At 37.3% G+C, this 15255-nt stretch overlaps 1 protein-coding gene across 1 annotated transcript; it reads right to left on the bottom strand.

Moving 5' to 3' along the window:
* Positions 1-14117: 14117 nt before the first annotated feature.
* On the bottom strand, positions 14118-14636 carry LOC131857702 (uncharacterized). Its single transcript, XM_059210402.1, has one exon. The coding sequence runs from the start codon at positions 14634-14636 to the stop codon at positions 14118-14120; it is 519 nt and encodes a 172-aa protein (XP_059066385.1).
* Between the last annotated feature and the right edge of the window lie 619 nt (positions 14637-15255).

Here is a 15255-nt window from a genome sequence, read left to right on the forward strand (position 1 = left end):
GAAATGAAGAATGAATTTGAGATGTCATTAGTAGGGGAAATAAATTTTTTCATATGCTTACAGATACAATAGATGAAGAATGGTATTTTCATTACTCAATCCAAGTATGTGAAGGAGGTTTTGAAGACTTTTAGTATGAGTGACTGCAAACCAGTTGGAACCCTAATGGTTACAAGTTGTAAATTGCCCAAGAAAGATGCATCTAAGTCTGTAGATGAAAAGGAATTCAGGTCAATGATTAGCAAACTACACTATGCTGTTCACAGTCGACCAGATATTGCCCATGCAGTTGGTATTGTGGCTAGATTTTAGAAGAATCCAAAGGAGGCACATCTGATGGCAACTATGAGAATCTTTAGATATCTGAAAGGTATTGTTGATTATGGATTATGGTATCCATATGGTGGGTATTTTGACTTGGAGGCATACACAGATGTTGATTGTACAGGAAATATTGATGACTGGAAGAGTACTACTGATTGAGCATTCTTTCTAGGAGGAAGGCTAGTCTCATGGAGTAGTAAAAGTAGAGTTGCACTTCATAATCTACTGTTAAAGCTGAATATGTAGCAGCTTATATGAATTGCACACAATTTATGTGGATGAGGCACATTTTGGAAGGTTTGAAGATGAAAATCTTAGAACCTATAAAGATGTTGTGTGATAATACAAGTGCAATAAACATTTCTAAAAATCCTGTTTTGCATGCAAGGACTAAGCACATTGAATTGAAATATCGCTTCTTGAGGGAAAAAGTTCAAAGTGAAGATGTTATCTTGGAGCATGTTTCTACCAAGGAGCAGCTTGCATATATCTTTTCCAAATCTTTGCCTAAGACCACTTTTAAGTATCTTAAAATTCAATTGGGGGTTGTCCCTCTTCATGAAGTCAGTTGAACATGATGCTGACTGCATCAGTCCCTGGATTACTTGTAGAATCTTATATGGATTGATGGAGTGGATGTACTCCACAGGGGGAGCATCAAGTTGCAGAATGATGATGATGCATAGTGAGAGCAGAATTACATATTTTACTTTCACTTTGGCATTGTTGTAAAAGGGGGAGAAGAATTATGTGTCTGACAAGGTGAATACTTGGTAATGTAAACCAGGATTCCTATTCACTAGCGGCAGGCTAAAGACACACAAAGAAAGGTGAATACTTGGTAATGTAAACTAGGATTCCTATTCACCAATCTCACCAGCAATCAGAGGCATTGATAGTTGTATTGCCATCAATGCTGAAGGGCGAGATTGTTGGCATTTTGAGTTTGTTTGGCATTTTGCATAAGAAATTGCATTAATGATATGTTGTCATTGATGTCAATTGAACCGGTAAAAGGTATTCATGTTATTGCTGATATTATTGTTCTTTATATTGTCTTGTAACTAATAAGAAGAGAGTTTTACAAGATGTTGTAACCGATATATGTAAAGTTTGTGAGTTGAACCTGTGAACCGGTGTGAAGGGTTAAACCTTTCTATGTAATGCTACAGGTAAACCTTATCAGCTGTTAAACCCTAACCAATCAAGTTTGTTGGTTTATTATCTGATGAGCAGTAATGATGGAGACACGTGTGATCACTGTATGAGGATAAATTCAAATTGGTTTGGCGCATTTTCTTATTGTCTAGGTAAGGAGCAAAGTGAATTGCATTTAATGCACAACGTGTGATGAGTTACAAAATCCAATGGAGTGGTGATCATGTAACAGTTGGAATTCTCTTGAAGAATGTGAAGAGATTGTTATGATTTGTAATAGTCAAGATTGAACCGACTTGTTTGTAATCTCAATGATGAGAATTAGGTTTTTGTTATGTTACCGACCTAGTTGATTTGTATTTAAGGTCGATGAATTTGTTTGTAAAGGTTGTTGGCAAGGTTGATAGAAAAACTGTTGAGTGTGTGGTTTCCCAACTAGTGAATGGATCTGCACTTTGAGTGAAGGTAGATGAAGCTTAGAAGGATTTGATCAAGAAAAGATAGTGCTACTTAGATAGATCAAGAAAACCTATTATTTTTTAACAATTACAACAAAAGTAAAATCCCTTAATCGGGTAAGCTCTAACAAGCTTGGTTATTCATTAAATCCTCTAACAAGGTGGTCCATTAGCTTGGATTCTTAAATCCTCTAGTGAGGTTACTCGTAATAGGGTATTGTGCTTCTAACAAGGCATATTTGTAAATCCCTTAATTGGGTGATTCCTAACCAGAATTAGTTCTTAACAGAACTTAATGTAAAGCTCTTACAGGTTTTGGCTCCTAACAAGGCAAACTTTGAAAGAGTTTAGATAGCTATCCTTGTGAGTCCCATCTCACCATGGTTTTGACCTATTTGGGTTTTCCACGTATAAACATTTGTGTCAAGTGGTGAATGATTTTGTGGTTGTGATCTTATTTGTTGATTTGATTAACTTCTGATAAAGCATGTTAAGTATAAGCATTGAGAGATGAATATGTTGAGTTATGATTAAGCATTGTTGATGTTTACAAGATTGAATGTGTTTACTGTTAAAGTTTTCATAACAGTTAAACTGGTTAATGTCAAGTATTTATATGAATATTGATCTTGACTGAGATATGTTTACTTTATTTGATTGAGTTTGAGTTTGGGAACTTTGTATCAGTTTTCCAATATATTGATTCAGCCCCCCTCTCAGTATTCTACCGGATACTTATTCTTTCATCATACCATCAGTTATGGACCATAAAGTCAAGGGTCTAATAATATTTTTCTTGGTAGACTCTATATTGGAATAATACTTGAAATATGTGCTTGAGTTATATCTGAGAGATGTGTTGTCATTGATGTCAACATATTTCTCTGTCTGAGACAGTGATGCAGTGAAGTTCAGTAAGTTAGTTTGTTCAGTATGGTGAAGATCAGAGTTTTTCAGATTAAAGGGTTTGTAGATGGTTGTCTGTAGTTGATTTAGTTCAATTTTAAAAGGTCGGCATGGAGATTTGATTGAGTTATGGGTATCTGTTTTGTGGCTAGTTTTTCATGAAAGGAAAGCAAGTGCAGAAATGCACTTTCCTAATGTTAGTTTGTAGGGGAGAAATGACTAGTGTATACAAATTTTTAACATTTATAGAATATGGCACAAGCATGAGCAAACACAACTAAACAACAAAGAGATATAACACACATAGTTAACGTGGGAAAAACCCTTTCGGGAGAAAAATCCACCACTAACAAAAACATGACTTTATTATCAGTATGTCAAATACAATAAAGTTCAGCCTGCAGATTTCCTTTTTTTACTCTATCAAACAGTCGTTCCAGACGTAACATATAATACTCAGATAACAACTTCAACACACTCAAATGGCTATCGTAACCCTCCACATTCAGTTCACATTTGGATTCTAATACCAAACCAGTTGACCATTCATATGAGCAACTACAACAATGACTTGAAGTCTAACCGTCTGCCTACGTTGGTTTGCATTCAAGGAAAACCAATTATCCCACATGCAACAGGGAGTCAGGTCGGTTCATATTCATATATACCGATAATCTCATCCTTAGTGTCCAAGTGGTCACCTTTTTGGATCTTGGTTCATTCTCACACCGATGTTGGTCTTCGCTCCATCGGCCATCAGTATAGCCTTCAAATGGTAGAGCCGATCGCTCGGTGATACCCGATCACCTAAGTGGTGCAAGAGCACCTTCACTATTTTGCCTTGTTTGATCTTGATGGGATCAAGAATTGAATAAAGGACTATTGTAAGAGTCCAAGTGTGTGTTTTAGGTTTTATTATGGTTTAGGTTTATCTTAGAATGGTTTACCAAAGGTTTCACAAATTTTCTTTCCAATTCTGGCCCATAATGCCTTGTAAGCCAAAAATGGCATTATAGTGAAAATGTGTTAAAAACCTTGTAACAAGCCTAGAAAGGAATTGGAGTATTTGTATTTATTGATTTGACACCATCTCAAATGGTTAGATGGAAGATATTTGTCTTGTAGGTCAAAAAATGCACTAAGAGTCAAAAATTGCTAATGTTGTCAAGCAACATTTTGACAAAAAGTGAGATAAGTTGTAAAATCACTGTACAAGGTAGTTATGGATGCCATAATGGTTGAAATGGTTTTATTGTGCCTATATAAGGACACTTCAAACATTGTAAATAGGTTGGCTTTGTATTAGCAAGAGGAAATTAATGAAATATGATTGTTTTTCATGCTTTTTAAGCTTAATCTACTGTAACGGTCCGTACTAGGCAATATTTCCATACTGTTCTTTGATGGGAGTTTGTGTCATGGTTTAATGAAGGTTTTTCATTCTTTGTGTTAGGGTTTTTACTATGTTTTGGTTTATCAGAAAAAATCTTTTAGTTTTTGCCAGTTCCTTGCCCTGAACTGGGGTTTTGAAGAAAATGGGTTGAAACACTTGGTCTCTATGGGTAACCAAGAAAAAATGAACCTTGGAGACCAAGCTAGACCTTTGTACATATTGTATTTTAAGTTTTTGCTGTCAGTTATGATGGAAAAGGTAAATTTGAGCACTTATTAGGCAAGTTGTCTAACTTGGCTAATATTCTGCCTTAATGCTCAAAATTTGGATTCTAAAGCACCAAGTGTTGAAAAAAACATGGATAGAGGTCTTCATCTACCCTAGAAGCATTTTGAAGGGATTGGAGCACTACAATTTACTCATTTTGCATTGTTATGTGTCACTGTCTGTAAAGGGCAGCAAATTCCCTGTTTTGGGAAATAAAATGGTTTTTAGCATCAAGATTGTCTTTGAAGACTTCCATGCATGGAGACTTTACCTTATTTGTTCAATGTAGTATTAAATTGATTGTTTGAAGGTCTATTCATGCTATGGTGCAGGCATTTGGAAGTCTTAACCCTCTATTGTGCAGAAATGACGGTGAAAACTAAGAAAAACAATGATTTTGACAGTGTTTTTGTTCTTTTTCAGTTTGTTTGCCAAGTTTGGCATAATGCTTGGTTGTTAGTGGTAGGGAAGGAATTGGTATGTTTTGGTAGAGGATTATTAGTAGTGTGGAGGCTTGAACTAAGCTTAGGAGTGATATACTAAGGTGTAAGAACTAAAACCCTCACCAAACCCTACATTTAAGCCTAAAATTGAGGACAGTCTCAAAACCCACCTCATAGAACCTAAGACATGAAAAATCATCAAGCTCTTGCATTCTTATAAACATCCAAATCAAATCCCAAGGTGGTATTGGCCATCATTGAATGAAAGGAATAAAATACTCCAAATTAGGCCTACTTGGCTAGTAGCCCTTTTTAGCCCTGTTTTGCAAAAAGTGTGAACCCGATTGGTGCAAGGGTGAATGGTCTTGAAGAACCTTTGGAATCCATTTGAAAACACTCAAGGAAACCTCCTAATAGCTCAGTATGATCAGTGTTTCTATATTTGGGGTTTAGATGTATAGTAAGGGTTTGAGTTTGAGTTGAGCAAGTGAATGAACAAATGATAGGAAGAGCTCAAGGATGAAGTTGAAGTTTGTGAACATTGAAAGTGGGCCTTATCAAGAAAACCAAAACCTTTCCTCTCCCATTTGAAGGAGTCTCTCAACAAGTTAGATTAAATTTAGCTCTAATTGGTCCTCCTGTGGGTGTCTCCCTATCACTAAGGCAACTCCATCGGGTCATCGGCCAGACAGATGAACTGTTACCCCAATCTCCGTTAACTGACAACGTTCTCATCAACTCATTGGATCAAGAACTATGAGGTTACTCTGATCTCTGATAACTGATAGTAGTCTCATCGGGTCCTCGGCTCATGCACAAAACTGCTATCCTGATGAGCGAAGCACTCCAAGACAAAACAAGGTGGACTTATCGGGACTTTGACGTAGCCTTCAACACATTAACCCGATAGCCAATATCGACCCGATCGCCTAAAATGACTTCATCGGGTATCGACTTAACTCCAGACCGGAACCCTCAACAGCCGATGTCAACTTGGACCGCATAAGACAACTCCCTCGGGTATCATAATAGCTTTCGATAGAAACACCCGATAGCCGATGACAACCCAGACCGCATATGATAGCTCCATCAAGTCATCGACACAACTCTGATGCAGTCTTCCACTCTGCTGTTCCATCAATGTAGGCTAGCCTGATCAACCTGAACATGTCAAGTGAAATAGAGGAACATTTCCAACAAACTCCCACTTGACGAGGAATGCACTAGACCGAATACCATTTCAGACATTAATGAGAAACATGGGTATGAAGACCCATAGAATTTGAACACCACCTGAACTTGTGCGTGCTCACTAGTTTTGTCAAGGCATCTGCAACATTTTCCAGAGTGTCTACCTTGCTAAGATAAACTTTTCCATCTTCTACCATGTCATGAAAGAAGTGACACTGAACGCCAACATGCTTCGACCTGGCATGGAAAGTATGATTCTTTGCCAAACATATGACACTTTGACTGTCACTCTAGATTTCAACCTACCTTGTATTAAAACCAATATCTGAACTCAAATGTCTAAGCCAGACTACTTCTTTACAAGCATGTGTGGCTGCCATGTATTCTACCTCTATAGTGGACAAAGCGACTACAACTTGCCGCTTGCTCATCCAACTAATTTCTCCACCATTCATGACAAAAACATATCCACTAGTGGATCTCCTACTGTCAATATCCCCTGCCCAATAAGAATCTGTATAACCACAAATGCTAAGAGTTCTCTTTAAATCCTTTAGATTACCATGATAACACAATGCAAAGTCTAAAGTACCCTTCAAGTATCTGAACACTCTCTTTACAACATCTCAATGTGGTTTCCCTGTATTTGACATAAACCTGCTAAGTACTCCCACTGGTTGGGCAATATTTGGTCTTGTACAGATCATAGCATACATCAGAATTCCTATAGCACTTGCATAAGGTACACTTTTCATGTCTTCAATCTCTTTTGGAGATTTCAAATTGTCAAGCATAGACAACTTAGTTCCCTGCCAGATGGGAACAACCTATGGTTTACAATCAGACATATGAAACCTATCAAGAACATTGGTTATATACTTCCTCTAGTTGAGCCAAAGTTTACTCTTAGATCTATCTCTTTTTATCTCCATTCCCAAAATATAATTTGCTGGTCCTAAGTCCTTCATTTCAAATTTCATAGAAAGTTGAGATTTTAAAACTAAGATCATACCTTTTGTGTTTCCTATGAACATGTCATCTACATACAAAGCTATTATAAGAATCCTATCACCATCAGTTTTGTAGTAAACACAATGATCAGTTTTTGATCTCATGAATCCCAAGGACAAAATAAATGTATCATACTTTTGATACTACATTCTGGGAGACTATTTTAAACCATACACAGACTTCTTGAGTTTGCATACTAGATGTTCTTTACCTTTTCCCACAAAATGCTCAGGCTGGGACATATAAATTTCTTCTTCAAGGTCACCATGAAGAAACGTTACCTTCACATCCATCTGCTCCATCTCCCAATCATATGCGGCTGCAAGTGACAAGAGAAATATAATAGATGTTAGATTAGCTACAAAAGAGAAGATTTCCCCAGAGTCAATACCTTCTTTTTGCGAATACCCCTTTGCAACTAGTCTTGCTTTGTATTTGTCAATGCTGCCATTTGGATCGTACTTCATTTTCAACACTCATTTGTAGCCTACAGGCTTTCCTATCTTTAGGCAATGACACCAAATCCCAAGTTCCATTTTTATCCAATGATGACATTTCATCATTCATGGCTTCCAACCAGGAATCTGAATCAGGCATTTCAATTGCTTCTTTGACAGTCCTAGGCTCATCAATATCTACAAGTAAATCATAAGCACAATTAACATTCAAAATAGAATGACTGTACTTATTAGGTGTATACCTATTAGGTTGCCGCCTCTCTCGAGTAGATCTCCTCAACTCTCGTGTTCAGGCTCCTTGAGGTTCCACAGGAGGCTCATTATCATGTTCTTCTTCAGAACTACTTGAACTACTTGAACTCTCCTCATCTTCAGGTATCTCTTGAGACACTTCTTTGGCTAGAGGAATTTCAACCTCAGCTTCTCCTTTCTTTTCTATATTATGATCTAGTGACATAGGCTTCAGCTCATGAAAAATCACACTTCTGCTGTATACAACCTTACCAGTCACTGGATTCCAAAGTTTGTATCCTTTCACACCAGCTCCATAGGCAATGAAGATACATTTTACTGCTTTGTTATCCAACTTAGATCTATTAAAATTAGGCACATGAGCATATGCCTCTGCACCAAAAACCCGAAGGTTCCTTAAAGAAGGTTTCTTACCAGACCATGCTTCCATAGTTGTTTTGTCAACCAATGCTGAAAAAGGAGAACGATTCAGCAGGTAACACACTGTTGAAACTATTTCAGTGCATACTTTTTGTTCTAGCCTAGCTCCACTCTGTTGGTGCCCAAAACCACAGATTGGAAAAAATAAGGATTTGCAAAGCCCTTAACTGATCCAACTAGCTTTGGCCAATGAACAGGGATGGTCAAAGACCAAATCCCTTTGCACTTAAGTCTCCATTGAACCTAGGTGGGTATACCTATCCCTCTCAAGCACAAAAATAGTTATTTAAAGTGGATTTAAACTTTGGAAAGACAACTCTTTGCAAGAATGACAACAATTTCCTGCTACTGCTGAGTGCTTTTATTTGAATGCTTTTGAAATTGAAAACTGAATGTAAAGATAATTGTGTATAAAGATTGTTGTATTTTGGAAATCAAATGATTGCAGGACATTCAAGAAATATGCAATAGAATAGTTCAAAAGGTTTCAGAAGAATTCTTTTCTCTTCGGGACTTTATGCATATCAAATCATTATCTCAGAGAATGAATAATAGACCAGTGCCTCTATCTCGGAATATATATGATACTTTGTGGACAAACAACTTTATCAACTCAGGAGACAATATTAATAATCACTATAATGGTTCATTATGTGTCACATAAACAATAAGAACCTAATCTCGCATTTAATGTAACAACATGTGATTCACATTACAACAAATCCTTAAACAGATTTATAAGGAGGACAAAGAATGATTCATCAACATAGAAAGTATACAATGCATTTGAAGTAGAAACAACGAATCTTGTATATTAATCTTTGAGAAATGATAGTACACAAAAGCCACACTTAGAGACACTTCGTTACAATTTGCTTGCAAAAAAATGACATTTTCTTCTTCCTATAAAATTTCCTAATACGTATGACTTTCAGTCCCTACAATAGTATGATGATTTTCCTCCCAAAAAACTCTGACCCATTTGATACAAAACAACTTAATACAAATACATATGCTGAAGACATGAATGAAAGGACACACCCTTTCATTATCTTAACAACTAACTGAACATAAATTAAAAGCCTAAATAGGATGTCAATTACATTACACAAACTAAAACACAACACTAAGACTTTTGATCCAGTAGTCGTCCACATTTTTGAAAATGCCGCAAGTAGCCCGGTTCCTTGTATGTTGTAGAGTTGAAGATCGCATCTTTGGCTGCATTCTCGATCACATAAAAATTCTCCAACTGATCAACTGTGTCATTCATGTCAAGGACATCTACTCTGGCAATGGCTTGGGCCACACTAAGCATAGAATTGCACTCAGAGATCCATACGGTTTTGTCTTTGATCACACCTGCATCATCCACCAGACTGGGAACCCCAAGTTGGACAATCTGCGGGCATTCATCAAATTCAGACTTCAATTCCTTTGTAATTTCCTCATGTGTAACAAGCAGACCCTGCACCTTCTTCTTCACTTTCTCTTTGGTCGATGCATCTTGTAGCAACATGTTGAGTCTATCTCGAATTATGGTGTGAGAAACCATATTATCCATATTCCTCTGATATTCACCCCAGAATTCATCCAATGCTTTCTCCATATTGTCACATCTCTTACTTAGCAACACAAAAGTGGTATATGCCCTAATGCTTCTCACCTCCTTTTTCAACTTATTGTGTTTAGAAGATAGCTTTTAAATTTTTTTTTTCCATTAGCCTCCTGAATTTGTAATTTGGGGAGCAGGGTGCCCACTCCTCTTAAGGATCTCTTCATATAAAGCTGTATACTTATTCTTCTCTTCTATCTCATGTTTCATTTGGGCCTTATTGAATTTTGAAATATTAATACCCATGTCAGTTGTGACCATAGGATCTACTTCTCCAACTTTCAAAGTCATCATATGACCAAAAGCTTTATCTACATCAATGATTTTTGGCCTTTTGTTGGGAGGGTATAAGGCCCAGAATAACAATTCTTCCTCCTTTGGATCATATCTTGATCCAATAAAAATATCTTGCACTCCTTAGATATTCAATTTCATATCCTTATTATCTGAATGTAACAAAGAATAAAAAATGAATGAAGCACTCAGGTCCCATCCCGGAAACACAATTATTCCTGCCTCTACTAGCAATTGCCTGCCCTTTTGCGAGGTCATAGCCTCAACTTCTGTGTCAATGTCTTTCTTCAACCTCTTCATCATTTCTACTTCATTCTTAGGGGTAATATTTGGCACTACTTCCCTTAATTTCTTACCCTTGAAGTGTTACAAGAATGATTTGAATTCCTTAGACTTAATGAATTGATCATCAAATAGAAAAGACACATGCTCTGCCATTCTTTCATCTATTTCTGCATTCAGGGAAACAATAAATCTATTCTTTGCTTCTGAGTCCTTCTCCTTCTTAGGTGCACGGAGCTTGGAGACTACTTCATTTTCCCTTGAATCACTTTGGGTTGGTTCTCCCTCCATCCTTTCTAGTCTTTGCTTTCTTTCCTCTAGCTTGTTTTCCAAGGTCCCCATAACTTCTGCAAGCTCTTCCACATCCTTATTTTTGCACATATCTTCAAATTCATCTTCTTGATGGAAGTAGTCTCCCAACTCTTTTCTTTTCCTGCTTGAATGGATGTAACCTTTAGGATCATAGTGTGTTCTAGATGCATGCTAAAACAAGTTGTATTCATCCACCAGCTTCCTATCAATGGCCTCATATGACCTAGTTGATTCAATTTTAAAATCCTAGCAGTGAAGTGTTCTAGGGAGGAAAACCTACTTGTGTGCTCCTCCAAAATGTTTGGCATTAGACACACTTAACTGCCTTACAATTTCAAAGAAGGCAATCCTGTCTGGTGTAGGCTTTAGTAGCACATATGTATAACCCTCAAATCCATAGCATCAAACAAAAGTGAAATTTTGGCACGAGTACCAATCACCCCAGTTGTGATTGACCTTTGGATTTTGGTGCTTGTGAGGCCTAAGAAACTTCTTGACCTCCTCAGAAAATGATCCTTGTTGAGGCTCACCAAAAAGCAATAAAATTGGTTTGTCAAATAATTCCTCAAATTTGAGGTAATGAGAATTCACAAATCTGTAATCCCAAAGGGAAACCCATAATTGCACTGGTTGCTCCTTTCCATCCTTCCCAATTGTATTTACATTCAATTCTTCTGGCCACAACCCTCTAAGTTTCCCATAAAATAAGACAATATGCATCAACAATGAATAGTGCTTGAAATATTTTTCTGGATTATCCTTCAGTTTCAAGAAACCTTCATGCAATCTATCTACCAGGTATGAAGCGAAGTTAAGAACCCTAGGCTCATGCCTCTAAACTTCTGCTGCTAGAACTAATGGTCCTATGTTTGCCACATCAAGAGCGGCAACTCCTCCCACCTGACCACACACCATATATGTGTATTGCAAATACATCTTGAAAATAGTCATGTCACAAGCAGGACCATCTTCCTCTGTTAGTCTCCCCTTCTCTACTTTGTGGACAACGAGGTTCCAACCCTGGTATGTAGTGTCCATCTTCCTGTACTCTTCTTCCAAATCTATAAAAGACAAAGGCACATCTGCCTCCAAATCTACTGCCAAAATTTTCTAAATTGTAGCCTTTGCAAAGTACACTAGAGCAGTCCCATCAAGCAACATAATGCATCGCTTGTTTTCATCGTAATGTCTTACTAAAAGCTTCAACAAATCAATATTCACAAATAGATTGGGTACTACAAGTTTTCCTAGACCAGTTTTCCATGGGTTTGAAATTGGCATGGGCTCATCCCTGTAGAAGTAATGGAAAAGGAACAACTTGTGCCCTTGCACTTTGGTAAATACATCTCCAATCCCTCTATATCTATCCTCCAACTAGTCATGGATAGGCAAATTTACCTTAGCTTTGCGTGACCTAGCTCCTGGAGATCCCATTTGGTCTATCATGTCCTGATTTAACATTCTTCGGACCTCACTGACCTCACCCTTTGATTTCTCTGCCATGGTACTAGATATTTCGGCAACCTTTTGCTTCCCTTTTGAGCTTGATCTCTCCATATTTGCAAATTCCTTCACTCTATGCTTAGTAATTTAGAAATTTTGTTAATAGGCACTTGATATCTTTCTACAATACTTCGTGAGAAAAGTTGTTCTGCAATACTGGTTATATGTCCCAAGGAGTCCAATCTTGCAATTGATTATTGCAAATCTTGATGGATTTGCTTTGTGCGGTAACAGATCTACTCAATTGATGCATTTAATGGAAACCATTCTATCAATTCTTCTTCATCAAGATGTCCAATGGCTAATCGGCAAGACTCCTCCTGACAATTCAAATGTTTGGCGCCGATTGTTATGACCTTACTGCTTTTTACTTTGATTGGAACAAGCTATCCTGACCCACTTATCGAGTATCGGGATATCAATTTTTTCTTTATCCTAATGGTTCATTTCATCCCGATGGGCATCATTTCAATCTCAATTTTGCCTTTTGTTTCAACACTCCATCGACACAACTCTCCTCGATGCATTCACCTTTGGTTTCCTTTTATTTAACTCATCAGGTATCAACATAGTTTATTTCATGTCCCTCCGATGCCTCGATGATCTCAATATTCCAATCCGCATTCTGATTAAGACCATCGCGTTAACAACATAACTTTTCCTGAGGAAATCCTCGCACTTACCATTTGCCTAAATGGTCCTATCGGGTTTCGGTATAACATAAAAGTTCTTCTTCTGATGTCCCAATGAATCCTTATTAGATACTTTCTTTATTGGTATAACTCACACCGATGCCCCTGCAAGTGCTTCTATCTTCATCGGGGGTCAGAATAGCCTTTTTCTATTCCTCCTGAAGTCCCGATGAGTTCCTGATGCCTTTTTGTGTTTTATGCTTCTGAGTTTGTTTTATCGGTATAAGTAATATCGATAGCTCTGCCTTCCAATTCTCCATGTCATCGGGGATCAGTCTAGCTATGTTTGCATTACTCTGATAAGGTTCTTTTTTCTGATGGGATCACCTTCTGTTTCCTTTAGTCATTGGGCATCGGGATAAAAATTTCTCATTACTTCCGATCTCTTGATACTACATGATAAGCTTTGCCATACCGTTATAAGTTGTACCAATGGTTTCATAGGTTATCGGTATAGCAATTTCTTCGCTTTGCCGATAAGCCGATATAAGACAATAGGAAAACAACCGCCTTCTGTTTCATCGAAACAAGCTATCCTGATGACATGACTTTCTAAAGAGTGCGCACCATGTTGTTTCATCAGTATAAGTTATGTCGATGCACCTTCTCTTGCTCGCCTATGCTGCTTCATCAGGACTACTTATGCCGATGATTGAAAATTAGCAATTTAGCATAGATGGACCATCACTGTTTAATATTAGCGATCCCCACTATTCTCATAGGGTCTAATACATATTAGAAGAAAATCTTGGATCATACCATAATGACTTCTTTGCTGACAAAATGCCTCCATAATGGATTCCTTGTGTAGTCTATACTTAGTGCATGCCCTTAGTGTGCCCAAGTGATATCTTGATATTCTCGAGACAACTGATCCCTAGAGAACTTTACTTGTGCCAATAAGGTTCGTGCACATGCAAACCAATAATAAATGCACATATGATAAAAGAAAAAGACCTTTATATAGCATAAAATATTTTGTAAAAATATGTGCTAATAGTGGCTCTTTCTGAGGATGTATGTTCTCTTTTAAGGACATAGCAAGATCCTAATTATCTCTTGAAAGAAGACCAACATGAAAATTGAAAATAGAAAACAAAAATAAATTTAAACTATGATAAAAAATACTCCCTACTCATCAAGAGAAAAAATGCTTAAGATATTGAGCATGAACCGGGAACTCCTGCATTTGACCATCAGTATCCTGCAAGTAATAGGAATTTTCTCCACCCTTTTCTGAAATGATAAAAGGTCCCAGCCAGAGTGCATCAAAATTTCCATGCTTCGCTTTATCCTGATCTTTGGCATTCCATTTTAACACCCATTCCCCATCTTCAAATGATTTGTCACATACTTTTCTATCATGTAAATCTTTTACCATTTGTTGCCTTTGTAAGTTTCTTTCCTGAGCTTCTCTACTACATTCATCCAGTTCAGCTAAAGCCATCAATCTGTCCCCCATGAAGTTTACTTCTTCCAAACATTCTTCTGTAACAAACTTATAAACTGGAAGAAAATTATTTAAGGGAAATCTTGCTTCTTTTCCATATACAAGCTCATATGGGGAAAATCCTATGGACTTCTTGATTGTCACTCTACCAGCCCATACCGCTAAGACCAATTTTGAGTCCCAAGCCTTTTTATTATCACCCAACATCCTTCTGATAATCTTCAACAAGTTCTTGTTGCTTGATTCTACTTGTCCATTTCCTTTGGGATGAGAAGGTGACGAGTAATACAGAGTGATACCATAGTTTTCACAAAAATTAGAGAATTCCTTGGATCTGAAACACATCCCATTGTCTACTACAATCTTCCGAGGTACTCCAAATCTGGTCAGAATATTTTCTAAGAGAAACTTTGTCACCACTTTGCTTGTAGCCTGTCTTGTAGGAATAACCTCAACCCATTTAGTAAAATAGTCAGTAGCAACCAAAATCCATTAATGCCCACCACTAGATTTGTTTGCTATCTCTCCTATGAAGTCAATACCCCACATCTAGAATGGTTCTTTTGTATGCATGGGCCTGAGAGGAATGGCTCCATTATATTTGAGTTTCCTTGAATTTTTTTGACAAGCCTCACATTTTTTGACATAAGTATGACAATGCTTGAAAACTTGAGGCCAATAATAACCAGCATTAAGAATTTTGTGAGCAGTGGTTTTAGCTGAGAAGTAACCCCCACATACACCTTCATGGAAATCTTTTAAAAAATCAAACACTTGACACTCATCTAGACACAATAGAAGAATACCATCTCTATTTTTCTAGTAT

The sequence above is a fragment of the Cryptomeria japonica genome, chromosome 8 (assembly GCF_030272615.1).
Source record: "Cryptomeria japonica chromosome 8, Sugi_1.0, whole genome shotgun sequence".
In the NCBI taxonomy this organism is placed as follows: Eukaryota; Viridiplantae; Streptophyta; class Pinopsida; order Cupressales; family Cupressaceae; genus Cryptomeria; species Cryptomeria japonica.